The sequence below is a fragment of the Typopeltis vanoorti genome, chromosome 3 (genome assembly GCF_054136105.1).
Source record: "Typopeltis vanoorti isolate ZY-2024b chromosome 3, IOZ_Tvanoo_1.0, whole genome shotgun sequence".
NCBI classification, from domain to species: Eukaryota; Metazoa; Arthropoda; class Arachnida; order Uropygi; family Thelyphonidae; genus Typopeltis; species Typopeltis vanoorti.
This window is the reverse complement of record NC_143551.1, coordinates 126,982,276-127,001,415: the sequence shown is the minus strand read 5'-3', so window position 1 is coordinate 127,001,415 and position 19,140 is coordinate 126,982,276. Positions and strand designations below refer to the sequence as shown.

Here is a 19,140-nt window from a genome sequence, read left to right as displayed (position 1 = left end):
TCTGTATGAATCTGAAACATTCTATGCACATAAAGACAGTGTTTGTGTGCGTAAAAACAATGACCGTACATGTCCATTCACAGTCGAGAGAAATGTAAACAAACTTAAAGATGCAGTATTAAATCATGACTGCATAAAATAACTTATTAATTAGTTAATTAATTAGCATAAAATAAAAATTAGCTATTCATTCATTAGTGTATAGGCTAGGCTACCGCAAAGCAATCGTATCGATTGCACTAGGCTACCACAAATCAATCATATTGCTGCTGCTCCATTATCAATGCATGAATTGTTATACCTGTAAATAAATATGAATAATTTCTTTCTCATATTATCTTTCTTTTTCATTTTTGATGTCTAGCGTTAGTAATACGTATAAAATCTACAGTGTTTTGTATCATATAAGATGATACTGATGTAGATATGATGACAGATATGATGTAAGTACTGATAGACATACGATTCATCTTGTAAACAGATGATGTAAACTTACGATATCAATATTTACAGTACAGTACTGTAAATGTATTTTCACTTCCTTACGATTTTCTTTAATAACATTTTCTTTCTCTAGCTTACTTGATTGTAAGAATATAGTATATGATATATGCATATTATATGTAGTAAAGTTTTTTGGGTAGACAAAAGTTATATGTGGATTTTTGAACAATGCAGCAGGGTTGGTGCCCTTAACCCCTGTGTTGTTCAAGGGTCAACTGTATATTTATATATAACTTTTAAATTCCTATTAAGTACACAGGATAACTGTACACTCATTCCAGAATTTATTCAATATGAGCAGAAAGAAAATTCTCATTTCCATTTTTGAAGCATCTGTTTGCATCTCCCATGCACTATTGTGATCTGGTTAAGCGTAGGTCACATGTCTTTGAAGGTCAGAACCCTTCAGTCTGGATAAGTGTTGGATAAGAGGATCCCGAAATAAGGTGGATATATAGATATATAGGCTTGAGTGTGGGTAACAGTATTTAGCCCACCTTTATTTTTAGTGATATTTATTATTACTGAATTTATTGTAATAATTATTATTACTGCTGTAATTTATGAAATAAATTATTTCATTATAACTAATGTAGTGTTCAAATTTCGTTTTTGAAGGGTGAAAGTAAAAATTTGGAAGCCGAACATGTTTTTGTCTTGATGAAGGCTGACTATAGAATATCAAGAAATATTAGAGCAGAATGGTATTTGAATCATCTAAACAAACCATTATTAATTAACAAGAGTGAAGTAAGTAATATTTCTCCATAATTTCTGATTTTTTTTTTTTTTTGTATTTTTTGCATTATTGAAAGAAGATTCTTTTACATTATAATAATTGGTATATGTATGGGTTTCTTGGAGATAAAGAAGTGAAGAACTAGTGGCAGGTTACCAAGGTGGATAAATCACTGGCTATATGAATGTTTCCTGATTGAAGGTTTACAGATTTCAAAAATTGATAGGTGAAAGAAGGTATGTGATACAAATATAAATTGGTAAAGGAGTTTTATAGATTGTAAGCAGGGAAATTTTTTTTTTTTTTTCAGTACAGAGCAAATAGGGGGTTCATCCTGGAGGTTTAGTAAAGATGTAGTTAGCAAGCACATACAGAATTAACTTTTTTTGTTTGGAAAGTGATGATTTAAATGATTTTACAGGATTTGGTTGAGAGTGTATTTTTTATCATCATCATCATCAAATTCCTGCCATGTACCCTCAAGGGGTGTACAGGATATGATAGTACTACATGAAAAAAATTACATCATTATTAATTTCCTATCTACAATTTTCCTCCAAATCAGTTTGTTACTTGTCAAGACTCCAACATTATCAGATCTTATATTTCTATCGTCTAAGGCACTTTGTACAGCATCAATCCCCCTATATCTTGGTCTTCCTCTGGGTAGTTTTCCTGCCAACCTGGCAGATAACACTTATTTTGCTAATCTTTCTTCGCCCATTCTGTTTAAGACCAGACCACCTGAGATTAGCTCTGCTAACACATTCCTGAATGCTGACAATGTCAAGTTCTTTCCTAATATCCTCGTTTTTAATATGATATTGCCATTGATCCCATCTATTCCTTCCTCTGATCTTTCTCAGGACTCTCATATCTGTGGTGTCTAGTCTTTGGTCAAGTGTTTTACTTCTGACCCAGCTCTCAGATCCATAAGTTAAAACTGGTTTGAACACCGTCTTGTATACAGCTAATTTAGTGTTCCGACTAATTTCTCTCTTATTCCATATGAATTTATTCAATTGACTTCCCATCATACCAGCTTTGCTGATTCTGTTGTCTATATCTATATTTAATTTACCATCTTCAGTAAAAATCGTGCCTAAATAGCTGAAATGTTTTACTTGTTCCACAGGTTCTTCATTCACAACATAGTTGACATTTTCAATGATTCTGCCTAATTTCATTGTCTTTGTCTTTTTATTGCTGACCTTCATACCATATCTATTACAACAGCTATTCAATTTAGTCAGAGAATCTTGCAGACTTGTAGCGGATTTATTTGGAAGTATAACATCATCCGCACAAAGCAAAGAGCTGACATTAACATCTCCAATTTTGATATCATGTTTAATACCACTTTCCTTCATAATGTGATCCATATAGATAATAAATAACAGAGGGGATAATGTACATCCTTGTCTCACACCAGATTTAACATTAAACCTCTACTTCCTTCAATTCTAACTGCTGACTTACAACTCAAATAGAGACCAAGTATTGCTTGATATAATGCCCCATTGACACCATATAACTGCAGCATATTGAATAGCTTCTCTCTCTCTTGGCACCTTGTCATATGCCTTTTCCGAATCGGCAAAACTTAAATACAGATCTTTGTTATATTCCCATGCTTTCTCGACTATTTGTCATAAAGCGAAGATCTGATCCTGACAGCCTCTATTTGGCCTGAATCCTGCTTGTTCTTCACCAAGCTTTTCTTCCACAATTCTTCTCAACCGTTTCTCAAGTATACTTGCATAGATCATGCCAGGAACACTCAGTAGGGAAATACCTCTGTAATTCTCACATGCAATTTTATTTCCCTTTTTCTATATGGGTACTATGAGAGCTCTACTCCAATCATCGGAATTCGTCCCTCTGTCCAGGCTTTCTGAACTATGCAGTGCAGCCACTGTAAGACTCTTATACCACCATACTTCAGCATTTCTGGTCGAATATCATCTACTCCTGCTGCCTTTCCACATTTCAAGCCTTTGATGGCTTTTTCTACTTCAAGTATGGATATGTATTCCTGACTGCATGCCTGGTCAGTATTTTTTACCACTGTGCTGTCATCACTGCTTGTTTCATTTAGCAGTTTTTCAAAGTAATTACTCCATACTTCAAAGATATCTTTTTCTCCCATTTTCATGTCACCTTTATCATCTCCAACTCCTTTTACAGCACTTTTTTCTCCATTCCCAAGCTTCTTCAACAACCTCAAGAATATTTTGCCACCTTCTTGATATTTATTTTCTATATTCTTGCCAAAGTCCTCCCATGACTTTTGTTTAGTTAGTTTTACACAGTGTTTAGCATTCTTGCATTTGTCTCTATATTCTCTAAGAGCACAAGCTGACTTATTTGACAGGAACTTTTGATATGCTTTCTTCTTTTCCCGTGTCTTTATCCTTACAGACAACCTCACCACGTGCCTCTCTGGCAGAATCACTCAATGTTTTCTTCAGAGTTTGCCACTGAATCTCCAAGGTTTGATTCCTGTTCTCAAACTCTTTCATTTTTTCTTCAATAATCTTTCTGTATTCTAGTCTACAGTTCACATCTGAGAGCTGCTCAACTTTTATTTGCTTCAAAACTTTCTTACATGTTATTCTTTTCAATATGAAATTCAATTTTATCCTGCTCAAGACTAAATAGTGATCACTTCCAATTTCAAATTCTCTGTACACTCTGGTGTCCTGCACCAGGGAGAAAACATCACTATCAACAATAACATAGTCAATGAGACTTTTCTTATTCCTTGTCTCTTCTCTCCATGTGAATTTGTGCACATTTTTATGTTGGAACATGGTGTTAGTAATAACCAGTCCATGTCCTGAGCAGAAATCCAACAGCAGATATTTGCCATTATTATTAGCTTTGCTCTTTTCTTCAAATTTTCCCAAAATATTTTTGTATGTCTCGCAATCATTTCCTACTCTGCTATTTAGATCCCCAACAAGGACCAACTTTTCATTTTTCATTGTGTCAGTGGCTTTTTCTAAAGCCTCAAAAAATTCCTCCACTTCTAACTTAGTAGAACATTCTGTGGGACCATAGGCACAAATAAGTCTCATTGTCCAGTTCCCCATTCTCATATTTGCCCACATTACTCAACTTGAGATTGCATGCCATTCATGAAGATTAGCTTCGTATTTTGTGTTGAATACTATGGCTACTCCTTCTTTTCCTTGATTGTCATTGCCTGAATATAACATTTTGTAATTATTGCTCAGAAAGATCTCACTAGTTTTTTTCTTTTTTGTTTCAGTCACCCCTATTATGTCGATCTGGTACTTATCTAATTCCTCAGCTAGCTCCATTTCTTTGCCATTCAGGTATTTTTTATATATATGAAAAAATATAAAGTTATGTGAATGATGGCTAATATAGGCTTCCTATGATGAGATGTCTTGGGACTCCATGGAAATGCTCAGTTAAAAACATATGAAAAGGTGAATAGATTTTTAATATACAGTAATGAAATTCATACACCTAATGTGTGGATTTATTCATGAGTAAAATGATTTTACTGGATTTATTTGGGAGTGCATAAAGTCCTTTCAATAATAGCTAGTGAGGGCCTCTCAGATGTCTTATGACTCCATCAAGATGCTCAGTTAATAATATATAAAATGTTTCATAGCAGCGAGGTTAGTCTACCTAATGATTTGTTAGTGCATCTTTAAATGGCTTGTATCATTGGAGAAGATGGGATTCAACCAGTCTGTTTGCCCTGTAACCTTGATTAGGATAATGTGTTACTTATGTTTACAGTACCACATCTTTGTATACTATACCTGGAACTTCGTCTTGCTAGAACCTTATTGCATTTGGAAAATCTTAGTTTGAAGATTGAAATGTAAGATGTGATTAGAAACCAAATGACAGCCCTTGGAATGAAAATCCATAATATCCTTTGTAATGAAAAGCTAAATCATGACTTTGGTCAAAAGATGAGAAAAGCGATCACTTTTCTTTGTACAAAAATACCAATCCTTATATTTTAATGAAAAAGATTATTTTAGTAAACTGTGAATATTACATACTGATTCTGTGTTAATGAAGCTGAAGCCAGAATTCTGAGTAAGTGAATATTACATACTGATTCTGTGTTAATGAAGCTGAAGCCAGAATGCTGAGTAAGTGCTGTGATCACTCTCACAAAATGTCACATTTTTGTGTGATGCTTGTCTTTATGGTTTAGGGGAAAAGCTATTTGCTTCAAACATTCCAATGTGAGGTTTTTGCATCCTTCATGTGCGTTCCTGTTTGGATTAATCAGAAGTGCTGTGAAAGTCAGGTATTTGCCTTTTTGAAGAGGTGAAGGAAGCATATCATTCCAACCAACACTCTTTTTTAAGCAGACTAAAGGGTTTGAGAAGGGAGAAGTAATGGTATTTAGGAATGATGCACTTGTATATTGAATTGATATGCTACTTTTAATATATCCACAATAGTGGATTGTATAAAGGTCAAATTTGGAATGTGGAGAAAAACTGAGGCTTCTACCTTACTAATTGGGGTATTTATCTGGATACTGAAATGTCTAACTGGTTGGGATTTAGCCTGATGAGACTTTATGCTGCATAACCATTACAAGATGATATATTCAGGCAGTGATTAGGGAAAAGAAGTAATTATAGCATTTAACACTAAACCCAAGAATAAGCTTCTTGATTGGTAGGCAGTATCAACAAAGTGATGTGAACAGACATTATAATGGGGAATTGGCGAATGAGATTTACTTGTGCCTAATGTCCCCCAAGAGGTTCTACTAAAGAAGGGGAGTCATTAGAAGCATGTGACACAAAGTAAAAGATAAGTTGGACCATGTTGAAGATCTTAACAGCACAGTAGTAAATGAATACTAGACATGCAGACATGCAGAAATGTTTTGGGAAAATTAGGAGAAAAGAGTAAAGCTGATAATAAAAGTGTAGGTACCTGCTGGATTTATGTTCAGGACATGGACTAGTCATTATTAATAATGTTCCAGCATAAAGATGTGCATAAATTCACATGGAGAGAAGTCACAAGAAATAAGAAAGGTCTCATTGACTATGTTGTTGTTGATAGTGATATCTTCATGCTAGCCTGGTTAAGGGTGCAACAGTTTATAGAAGATTTGAAATACGAAGTAATCAAAATTTAGTTTTGAGTTAGATAAAATTAAATATATTGAAAACAAAATTCCCAATGTGATATTTGTATGAGTTTTTTTTTTAAAATCAAAATTATGTTGGTTCAGAGGTGAACACTAGACTTAACAATACAATTATTATTCAAGAAAACATGAACGTTTGAAGAAAAGAATCAAATCATCTTAGAGACATTGGCTAATCCCAAAGAAAACATTGACTGATTCAGCCAGGTAAGCATGTAGTGAGGTAGTCTGCAAGGATAGAAAAATCAGAATCCATAGTGGTCTCAGGCATTTAAAAGGCAATCCTGGGAAAGAAAGTGTATCAAAAGCTCCAAGCAGGTAAAGAAGCATGTGTTCTTAGAGAATATACAGAAAAATGTAAGAATATAAAGCTGTGTGCACAAGTAGCTAGACAAGTTGTTGGACAGATTTTGCTAATAATATAGAAGATAAATATCAGGAGATGAAAAAATATTCTGAATGCTGTTAAAAAAAAGATTAGAAATGGAGGAAAGAGTACTTGAAAAGCAATTAGAGATGACAAAACCAACATGAAAACTGAAGATGAAGATATTTTTGATGTCTGCCATAATTACTTTGAAAGATTACTGAATGAAAGAAGTGACAGAAAACTGGTAGAAGGTAGCTAATCAGCAGTACATATTGCTACTTCAAGGTAGAAAAAGCCATCAACACCTGAAATGTGGAACACCACCTGGAGTAAATGTGGAGGCATAAGTTTTATAGTGGCTGTGCTGCAGGTGGCCTGGTTGAATTCCAGATGATAGGGTGTCCCATAAAACCGAAATATTTCAATAATTCATAAAAATCAGAAAAATTAGTATATTAGAGTGTGGTTTGCATGACAGTAAAGTACTGGGTGAAGAATGATGAGTCATTCTTCACCCAATGTGCTGATGAGAAACTGCTTTACAGGAGATGCGATATGAGATGGCATCCCGTCCTGCATGAATGTGACTGTGTGAAGAACATTTTTTCCCTCAAGCATGCTACCACATTTTCACGTAGCAGTTGCAAGTAGCACTGTGCATTTACTGAGCATATCTTCCAGCCCCTTGTTGCACATGGCTCTTCAAAGAAAAAGGGACTGACAATGACGGGTATAGTGAAGCTGCACCAAAGAGAAAGTTGCGATGAATGCAACAGCTCCTCTGTGTAGGCGTGTAGATTTTCCTGTTCCCAAATTCAACTTATGCATATTAACTGTCCCATGCAATGAAAAATGTGCATCATCTGTCCAGAAGATGTTACAGCCATTGTGGATCTTCTGCAGCTTTTGTCAAAGCCCACATTTCGAATTCCTCCCTCTTAGTGGTATCACTTGGTAACCGCTGGTGAAGAGATTGCAGCTTGTATGGAAACAAGTTTAACAAACCATGAAGAATGTGGAATATGAACGTTCTTGCTATGCCTGTGATTCTTGCAGCTTCCCGTGCACTGCTTACACCACTTGTTGATTATGCCACTAGGGCGTTCATTTGTGATACTACAATGCTGGTACAGGCTTTGGATAACACTGGTCCGCCATTGTGACGGCAATCTGACAAATTTCCAGTTTCTTTGAAAAGTCATATTAGAGGTAGTCTGGCAGGAGTGATATGACCTTTCTTCATTCTTTTCTGCGTTCGAAACTTTCGTAAAGCTTCTGTTACCGATTCCCCACTTACATAAAACAGCTTCACTAACAATGCCATATCCATCAATGTAAGCATCACAGCAACAAATTTTTCTTTTCACAAAAATAATTCTGTTCGCCCTAATGACTGAGAATTCGCATGCATTCATTGTGAGCCCTGTGTTTTATAGAACTCTCACTTGCATGCATTTGCAAATGAGGCATGTGGTACATCACCCTCTATTGGTGAAATTTTGAACTAATTTTTTTCTCCCTGCCAAAAAAAAAAATCTCCCTCCTTGCAATTCACTTTTGTACAAACTGCACTCTAATATACCAATTTTTCTGATATTTATGACTTATTGAAATATTTTGGGACTAACAGGACACCCTGTACATTTGGTAAGAAAATCAGCAATAAAATGACATTGTGAAAATAAACAGGAACACTGAAAATATAAATTGCATCCCAATTGGAGACCCTATAGACCAAGAAAAACATTTCAACTATTTTAGGCAGAATTTTTAATGAAGATGGCAAATTAAATATAAAAATAAAGCTGGTATGGTGGGGATTGAATTGAATAAATTTATATGGAATAAGATAAATTAGTCAAAACACTAAACTAGCTGTATACAAGGTAGTGTTTAAACCAAAATTTTAACTTATAGATATGAGAGCTGGGTTAGAAAAAAAAAACACTTGATCAATAACTGGAGACCACAGATATAAGTTCTGAGAAATTAAGGAAGTGAACCGATAGCATCATTGGCAGAACCATCTTAAAAGCGAGGATATTGGGAAGGAACTAGACATTGTTTTCATTCATGATTGTGTGAGCAGAGCTAATTTTAGGTGGTATGGTCACTTAAATAGAATGGAGAGGAATGGTTAGAAAGACTAATGCGAAGGGAGCAGGGAAACCACCCAAAGGAAGACCAAAATCTGGTGAATTGGTTTAGTAAGAAGTGTCTTTAGAAGACTGTAAAAGGTAAGATCTGATATGGGATCCTTACAGATAAGAGATTAATTTGGAGGAATGCCAGTAGGAAGTTTGTAATGATATAAACTTTTCACATAGCACTGTTATATCCATTACATCCCTTGCAGATACATATCAGGAATTTGATGGTACTCTCTGACTTAACCTTGCATATTCTATCTTGATAGTTGTTTTCAGTGCTATGTCAACTAGAAATTATAAAAATAAAATTTCTCTAATGCTTATGTTCCAGGAATTTTCATCAGAAGAAATACAGGTAATTGCTGTTATTCCAAAACATGTGGCCAACCTGGAATTATGTGAAACTAGTCATCGGTATATACTTACACCTGCTACTAAAGTTACTTTTTTGTCGAGGAGGTATCGTTTAGTCTTTTGCTTAGATCTCAGTTCATCTGTAGCAACAGTGGTAAGACACTTTAATTCTTTTAATATTAGGTCATCCCAAAAGTAATATTGTTTTTAGCATTAAGTTTTGAAATGATATAAAAGATAAATAGCTTGCTAATTTAATCAAGTATATATTCTCTATTTGAATCAATAACACTTCCAACATTGTAAAAGCTTCATAATGTCATTTGTATAAAATTCAGGAGGTTTGGAGGCAAAGAGGTCGTATAGGCTCAGTTTTAGTGCTTCTAATTATCATATTGTTTTTCATTAACGAAATGTTGCAAACTTCGAAATAAGTAATCTGAAGGTGCAAGATCAGGAAAACACGGAGGATGTGGAAGCTTTTCCAAGCTGAGTTCTTCAATCTTGGTACAGGTGATTCTTGCACTATGAAGGCATGTTATCATGGTGAAAAACACCCTTTCAATTGACCAGCCTCTTTTCTTTCAGTTTTTCATTCAATAGATCAAGATGTTCACAGTATACTTCAGCTGTATGTTTGGTTTTATGAAAAGAATTCAAAGTGTATAATACCAGCCATGTCCCACCAAATGCTTAACAAAACTTTCTGAGGGTGAAGGTCTTGTTTTGGCTGAGTTTTAACCTGTTCCCCTGAATGAACCCACTGCCTTCGGCATTAACATTCTTGTAAAGTATCCACTTTTCATCTCTGATGGCTACACAACTTAAAAACAGAGATTGAACCTCATGAGAATGAAGAGCAGTGCAGATGTTGACGCACCCTCTTCGATTGTTTTTCATCAGTTTGTGCGGAAACCACTTGCTGAGCTTAGATGCTATTCTAAGTTTTCACAAATGGCATTGGATGGTCAATGGTGATGAATTAAGATCTTTTGCTAAATCTTTGACAGTTGCATTGGCATTTCTTGCAATAGTGGCTTCCAGCATATCGCTATCGAGAGAGAGAGAGATGGGGTGCCCAGAGCGAGGGGGGGGGACATTTTTCAAGCTAAAGTCTCTTTGTCAAAATTTTTGGAACCATCGCTGGCACTTTCGACCATTCAAAACATTATTGCCATATACTTGCACATTTTTTACAATGTTAGCAGCATTGTTGCCTCTTTTGAACTCATAAAGCATGATGTGCCTAATTGCTCTTCAGTATCCTCCATAATAATAAAGGGTTATTTAAACAATAACTTATGTTTGATGTAATTGCAAGGTGGAATTCCTTGAAATGAGGTCATCTCAGTGGTACTTATAAAGCTTTAGAAATTCATGTTTAGACAAGCTGAGTATTATATGTGTACTTGTATACTTGAGTATTTTATGTGTACTTGTTTGAACAAGTACACATAAAAAATGACATTACTTTAGGGATGACTGAATGTGTGTGTGTGTGTGTGTGTGTGTGTGTGTGTGTACATATATTTTTTTTTTTTAATATAAGTTTTCCCTTTTTCAAGACTTACTTGTTCAAGCATAAATACTAAAGTGAATTGGATAAGAAATTATAAGAAAAGAATCCATATATCTTCTGTTATCAATTTTTTTGACCCTATTGGATATGGTAATATGTATTTATTAAAAATAAAGATATAAAAATATGTGGGAACCCATTTGGTTCTTAAAGCTTGAAAATGGATCTTGGCATAAAAATAATTTTTCTTTCCATACCAAAATGTAAAGAACATTTATATTTTTATATTCCAAAATTCAAGGATCTGAGATGTGAAACATTTCATGAGATCCATTAAATACCATTCCTTAGATAACATCATTCATTGATAATCCATTAATTCAGTAATTTGTTAAATCTTCGACAGTTTTAGTTCATATATTCATAATTCATATTCATTTAGTAATCCATTCATTAATAATTCATTCATTCAGTAATTTATATTCATATTTCATATATTCATAATTCATATTCATTCAATAATCCATCATTCATTAATTTATATTCATATTTCATATATTCATTATGAATATAATTCAAAAAGAATATATTAATGATTATATATTTTTAAAACATTAATTTCATTAATCATTATACTATTTTATTCATTCATTTATTCAATAATCATTGTACTATTTTAAAAAAATTGCACATATAGTGCAATTTTTTTAAAATATCTTCTTTCTTCCTCCATTCTCTTACCATCTTCTCAGTTATGTCAAACTTTTTTGTAGCAGCACAGTTATTAGTTTGCTTTGCCATTTCAATTACCCTTATTTTAAATCGAGCTTCATATTTTCTTCGTTTTGTTGCTGGTTCCATGATTTTAAATAAGAATTTTAATAATCCTAAAATGTAAAAAAAAATGCAAAATTAATAATTAATTAAAATTGGGGCTAATCACTTTTAATTAGGATAATTCACATAAATACTAAATATGCTATGCAAAAAAAACAAACAGATATGCATAGATAAAAAAAAAAAACGGATATAACAACAATACCTAACGTTACATTAATACAAGAAAGAAGAAATTGGGGGGTCGTCTTATATAACTGACATAAGCTTAAAACCTAAAAATAGTGTAGTTAGCAAGGGTGTTAGAACTAGGTTTTTTGCTGGGAGAGTGGTGAATGAGTGGAATAGGTTGCCAGTATGTTGTTTGTGCCATGACAGTGAATATGTTCAAAGTATGATAGATACTGTGCAAATGTTGACGTGATGTTTAGGGCCTCTTTCTCTCTCGATGAGTCTAAGGACTCTTTGGAGTAGGCCGTAATAATAATATTTGAGTGTTTATCCAAATGGTAGCTTGTTGCATGTTGAAAATGCATATTTTTGTTCACTCTCTTTGCTATCCAGGTGTTATTTAGTAACTAGTTTTACTTAGAGTTAATGCAGCTTTCTGCTTGGAACAAATAACCTTATTTCTGTTAGTATTGCTAATATTATTACATCATTAGAAAAATCATAATTAATTAGTTGAAAGTACTGAATTTGTTTGTTGCTGTTATAGTAGTACAAGAAATGACTAGTTTCACCACTAAAAAAAGTAGTCTTCTAAAGGTAAACATAAATCTAAGGTTAGCAACTCTAAATTAAAAAAAATGTAGCAGGCAAAGCTTGTGGGAACCGATATAGTACACCCTCTGTCCAAAAAGAAACCGAACGTTTTGAAAATAGAAGAAACTAGTGATGCCACCTGTTGTATCTTATTGTTGTTGAAAGTGGCAGCAACCTTCTTTAGTGTTGTGTCAACTGTTCATTTGTTTCATTAGAAACCAAGTGTGACAGTGTGTTTTGACGAACGGTCGGAAAATGAGTTTCAAACAGAGAGCTGCGATTGACTTTTGTGTTAAACTTGGTAAAAGTTTTACCGAAACACATCAAATGCTTCAAAAAAGCATATGGTGCTTTTTTGAAGCATTTTTTGAAACTGGACTGAGCTAGCTAAGTTAACATCCAAAAAGTGCGTGATGATTTCATCAAAGAAAACCTGAAATCATCTGTGCACAACATTTTGACTGTGTTTGGGCCTTCATAAATTGAATTCGCGATTTGTTCCCCACAAGTTGACTGACGACCAAAAAATGTATCAAATTGAACATTGCAAGGACCTCATTAAAACCTCTTGTAAGGACTCAGACTTCCTTGAAATGATCGTTACTGGTGATGAAACATGGTGTTTTGAGTATGAGCTTGAAACAAAGCACCAGAGTGCTGAGTGGAGACCACCAGAAGAGGGGAATCCGAAAAAAAGTCGCTTGGAGAAGTCGGAAGTAAAGACAATGCTGATTTGTTTCTATGATTCCAAGGGCATTATCTGCAAAGAATTGTTCCACTTGGCCAAACGGTCAATAGTGAGTTTTATCTCGAAGTTTTGAAGTGATTGATAGAGAGAAGTCGTTGCATACGGCATGAATATCGCGATGCAGGCAGCTGGTCACTTTTGCACGATAATGCACCATGTCATCATTTGAACATTGTGAGACAGTTTTTGAACAAAAACAAAGTTTGTGCCACATTAACCTGATTTAGCACCCTGTGACTTCTTTCTCTTCCCCCGACTTCATTTTCCGATGAAAGGAAAGCGATACGACACCATTGAAAACATTCAAGCGAAAGAAACCACGACCCTCAACAGTATCCCAAAAACCGATATTAAAAAAAAACTCATTTAACGAATTAATTGACCGTGCCAAACACTGTATCGAAGCTGAGGAAGGGTATATCGATTGAAATAAATGATTTGAATAATTATAATTGGGCTGTGTTTTATTTTCTATCAAAAGTTTGGTTTCTTTTTGGACAGAGGGTGTATAATGGAATGACATTAAGAAAGTGGGAGGTGGCACAAGTCAACTGCTCTCTCTAGCATATTTTCAGATTGGCTGAAAAGTTGGATCTGGCTTCTACTGAAAGAGTTCCAAATGTTACACACATCAGTTCTTGGTTCTTATTAAGCATTACCTTGTTAATTTTTTTCCTTACATTTATATATTGTTTACCCTGACAAAGCCACACATTTTTTAGTGATGAAACTAGTCAGTTTATTTCTTAGATCAATAAAATACTCTGTTATTTTCAATAAAGTCATTACACTCTATTCATGAAATCATTGCATGAAGATTGAAAATGAATGCAACTTAAGGAAAAAGTGACTTCTAAGCTGTAAATTAAAAATGCCAAGAAATTATATTCTTGGTTTCATCCTTTATCTAGTTGTAAGCAAAGTTGCGCTTGAAGTCACTTCATGACTGGGTGACTTGTATATAGAGGCTAATGATCTCATATCAATTGTCGTACTATCCCATAATGCAATGCACATATCCTTACAGATATTTATAATATTATGGGAGGGGCCACTGTCCAGACTAGTTTTGAACTTGGAGTTCTCATCAGTGGGAGCTAGACTCAGAAGTTATACCAAGGTTGAGGTAATGCAGAAGTCATATTTCCATATACAAGTAGTCAAAAGATTTCACATCTTATTGCTAAAATACTCTGGATTACAGATAGATGTTGAAAGTTTTTTTACTTGGTTATACTATAAATTAAAGATGCCAAGAAATTATATTCTTGGTTTCATCCTTTATCCTTCCCATAATACATAGCATTATACATATCTGTAAGGATATGTGCATTGTATTATGTGATATTAAGGCAGTTGTTGTTGTGAAGTCATTAGCCTCTATATACAAGTAGCCCAGTCGTGAAGTGACTTCACATGCAAACTTTATTTGCTAACACTTGGGTAAAGGATGAAATCAAGAATATAATTTCTTGGCATCTTTAATTTACAGTAGAACCAAGTGAAGAAACTTTCAAGCTTCTAAGCTATTATCTCACTATTACAAGTTTAAAACTTTTGTTTTCGATCTTTACTCAATATTATTTTGATTAATAACTTTTCCAATGATGAATTAATAACTGCTAATGATCCAGACAGTTTGTTATTCTCATCCTTGACCCAAATTCTAACTAAATTTGTTATCTTTTTTTTTTTTAGTAGAAATATTTACTACTTTACCACCTGGTAGATGCACCCAAAACTATCATTGCATTGAGACTACTCAATGCAATGATAATGACAAAATCAATATAATAGTTACTGAAGTAACTATTACATTGATTTTGTAAGAACTAATCATACACTTAGAAAATGCAGTTTGTCTATAATTGCTTTTGGTTCTGTATTTCACTTTGTTGTAGCTTTTTTAATATCTTCTGAAATTTTTTTTTTTATAACTTGACTTTCTTGATACATTTTTTTTTATATAGGATATTCAGCATGGAACAATTAGATTTTATGAAATTTATCCTGTTTTAAGGAAAAGTTTGACAGCAATAAGCAAGCCTGTGAGTATTATTGTTATTACTGCTGAAAACAGTTGAAAGTAATTTTTTTAGTATAATTACCGAGGAACTTTATTTTTAGGAAATGATTTTTCTTATTGAAATGTTTTCTTTAAGTTGCTATAAAAAGTACAATGCTAAACCTATCCAGACATGCATATCATTTAAATTGATTTATCATTTAGCCTGGCTAACTATAGAAGAAAAACAGAACTATTGTCTGCAAATTATTTCACTTTAATTTATTTTGAATCCATTTTTTTTTTTTTTTAATATTTATATACTGAAATTTTAGATTTTCACTTGAATTTTGAAGTGGATAGGATCTAGAGGCAATTACCAAAATGGTGAGTATTGTGTACAATTTCCCTAAAAGAATGGAATTGAGGGTTTTGGTTGGTTGATAGGCAGAAAAGATGGAATATGATAGAAACATTTAAGTTACTAAAAGAGTTTTATAGGATTGATACAAAAGAAACTTTTGTATCAATCCTGTAAATGGATTGATACTCTCAGCTTAATTGATGACACTTCAGTAAAGGTCAAAACTGGCCTGGGTAGTGACTTTCCCATAATGCATAGTATTATGCACATATAAAAGAAAGTGCTTTGCATTATGGTATACTAAGGTAATCTGTATGAAGTTATCAGCTTATATAGCCTAGTCATGAAGATATTTCACATGCTGACTTTATTTGCATATATTTGAGTGAAGGATTAAGCAAGAATAATTTCTTAACAAGTTGCTTTAAGTTTCCTTGTTAGCAGAATATAAAGAATTTTCTTTTAAGTTTTTTGTTCATGGAAGAAATTTCTTCATTTGCTTTTACTATATTAATATCAAGAATCCAGCTGGATGAGTTTGAAGCATTTGTAGTGCTCTTCTGTTATACATATGAACAGTTTTAACATAAGTTTAAAAATTTTTATCTTTTTATCACCTGCGCAAGCAAGCAGTTTTTTCGTCCTGTAAACTCAAGAAAATTGACCATAGAACTCGCATTATTTTAGACAGTAACATCCTATTAGGGGTTAGGTACCAAGAAAGGGCAGCACTTGTTTGTCCATCTCTTCATCGGTCCCACCTATAATTAGTGGTAGACATGGGCCAGCTATCTCTGATTGGCTCCCGGTGGAGCTTGAACTGCCCCACTTAGTCTTCAAAAACTAGACTGGGTTTAAAGGCCTTTCCTACTCCCTATAAGGGAAGAAAAGTTGTTAGCTGATTTATTTTAATTTTTACCTTATCTATATAAAGAGCTCTACCCACAGAAACTTCATAACTTTCAAGTAAATTTCAAATGGGAAATGCTACATATTATGCCATATTTATTTTAGTTTTAGGAGCTAACAGTATGCCACAGAAATGCATTCAACTGCATTGATAATGAAAGGCAAAAGCTGGGTTGCAACAGTATCAACTTATGCCAGCTGTCCATCATTAGGTTGCTGTCCAATTAGGGAGCTTGTTTGTTTCCTCCAACTGTGCTATTCATTTTTCATCTCTCCTTAGACTGCCTAACACTGGATAATTGTTCATCACTTATGTCCTCTCCCTTTTTTGTAATTGGAGGACACCAGTTACAAAGTTGACTGACGCTAAAGTTTTAAGGTTATTTTTGATTTTAAATAGACTTCACTTATTTAGTTCATTGTGAATATTTCAGGTAAGTAGCATTAATTTTAGTTTTAGGAGCTAGCAGTATCATCATACATCATGTTGTTTCAGGAAATTGACAACATAGAATAGATAATAACTGAAATATTTTAATTATTCCTTCCTATTTTTCGCCAAAGATAAATTGGCATCTTCAGGGATTAATACACCTGTATTAAACACATGCACACAGGTACACGTTCAGTAACAAAATTATATCAGAATCGATATAGGATGACCTAAAGTCTTATAATTACACCACCTATTGGCTTTGGTTGGGTGTTGGGCAAGTACATCCAACCAAAGGTAAGAGCTGCAGCAGATTCAAAGAAAAGCCTCTCAAATTTAAATTTGATTCGGTGGTTATTGGATCCTGTTCTGCCTGTTTGGCCATAGTATAAGTGGTTGCAGCTGCAGGGTACCTTTTACACTCCAGGTAAATCCAGTGAATCTAGTGGCTTTAGCTGATCTTTGGGGGGAGTAGATAGAGGCTGCTAGTTTCTAGTTTTTTGTGCAATTTATACGTGGTTACTACATTGTGCTTTTTTATGATCTTTGCCAACTTTTCTGAGATGCCACGAATATAAGGGATGGTTTTGGATTTGCTGTAATCTATTTTTGGAAGGTCTGGGGTGGGGGGATTGGGTTACGTGGTGATAGAATTGTGGGCGAGTTCTGTGGTGCACACAGTGTTATCTGAGCAAGTTAATTTTGCCTGGCAGACTAATTTTTTAATAGTTCCGTATTGTTGGGAGGAGGGGGGGGTGATGTGACTGTTGGTTGATGTATTGACCTGTGTGTGCGTGTGGTAACCAGGGTGTCTAGAAAGAGCAGACTGTTATTTTCTATTTCTGTTATGAATTGGATTCTAGGATGTTGGCTGTTTCAAATGGGATAGGAAAGTGTGTAAGGTATCCAGGCCACATGACCAAATTGCAAACACATTATCAGCATAGCATAACCAAATAGTGGGTTTAAGGGTGGTAAGAATTAAGGGTCCACAATGTTGCTTTCATCCATCATTATGGTGAATTCACAATATAAATTTGATTTTGATTCTGCTAATGTAAGTTAAATATAAATTTGATTTTGATTCTGCTAATGTAAGTTAAAAATCAATTTTTTTAATTTTCTTTTTTTTTAAAATTGAAATAATGTAACACCAGATATTATATCAAATATCAGAACTCAGCCATTATAAAGTTAGAATCAGGGAAAGGAATTTGGCATTGAGAGAGGATTGAGACAAGGAGATTCTGCATCGCCCAAATTGTTTTCTGCTAGAAGTCTTTACAGATGTCTCACAGGAAAATTAGGGAATTTATATCATTGGAAAAAATCTCATTGTTTACATTTTGCAGATGCCATTGTTTGTTTAGCAAAATCATGAAAAATAAATCAGCTCAGGAAATGCTATAAATGACCCTGATAAAGAAAGCAGGAAAAAGGTTAACATAAGAATATGAGATTAACATAAAAACAAAATTGATGACAAATTCAGATCAAATTGAATTAAAATCAGCAGATAATCCTATTGATGTTGTGGAGATCTATATTTACCTTAGTCAATTAGTTAGTTTTATTGGAAAAACAAGATGAAGAAATGAATAGAAGAATTGCAGAAGGAAACAAAGTACTTTGTATAAAGATTATTTGCTAGGGGATGTGCTTGTATGCTTAAAAAGAAAGCTATTTAATATGTGCATTATTCCATTGTTTATCTATGGAAGTGAGATAAGGGCAGCAACTAAAAAAAATCGGGGTGCATGTGGTCAAGGACCTGAGAGAGAGAGAAGCTTAACACACCAAAAAGAGATAAATTAGAAATAATAGAATTGGAGATGACTGGAGTAGAGGATATTATAAAACATGTAAGTGGAAATGGATCAGCCATATTAATAGATTGACAGATGAAGGGTGGACAAAATTGAGCCCTGAGTGGATACCAAGACAAGGAAAGGTTGCAGATATGGAGGGATGCTCTATCAAGGTTTTACATGAGATGGTGGATATTGGCTAACAACAAAGAACTATAAAGTTAAGAGAGTGGGTGGGATGGCCTGTATTCAGCAGTGGATGGAAAGGTGAAAGAAGAAAAATATATCAAATATGGAATTACTGTATTATGCAGTACTTCTCACAGCATTACTCACAACAACTGTATTCTTGCTATTTTGCAAGCCTTTCACTAGAGAATGGAAAGCATTTTTAGTGTAACAGATTTTGGTGTTAGTTATGTGATTTGTATAATAGAAAGATGAGAAACTTTTAAAGTGAATTTT

General features: G+C 33.9%; 1 protein-coding gene across 1 annotated transcript in view; it reads left to right on the top strand.

Annotated features, from left to right (window-relative positions):
- The first annotated feature begins 429 nt into the window (after nucleotides 1–429).
- LOC150108543 (KICSTOR complex protein SZT2-like) overlaps nucleotides 430–19,140 on the top strand; it is a 1,022,772-nt gene continuing 1,004,061 nt past the window's right edge. The window contains exons 1-3 of the mRNA XM_090390485.1: nucleotides 430–443; nucleotides 1,101–1,254; nucleotides 9,265–9,441. Coding sequence (XP_090246611.1) covers nucleotides 430–443; nucleotides 1,101–1,254; nucleotides 9,265–9,441 — 345 coding nt within the window. The remainder of the gene's footprint in view (nucleotides 444–1,100; nucleotides 1,255–9,264; nucleotides 9,442–19,140) is intronic.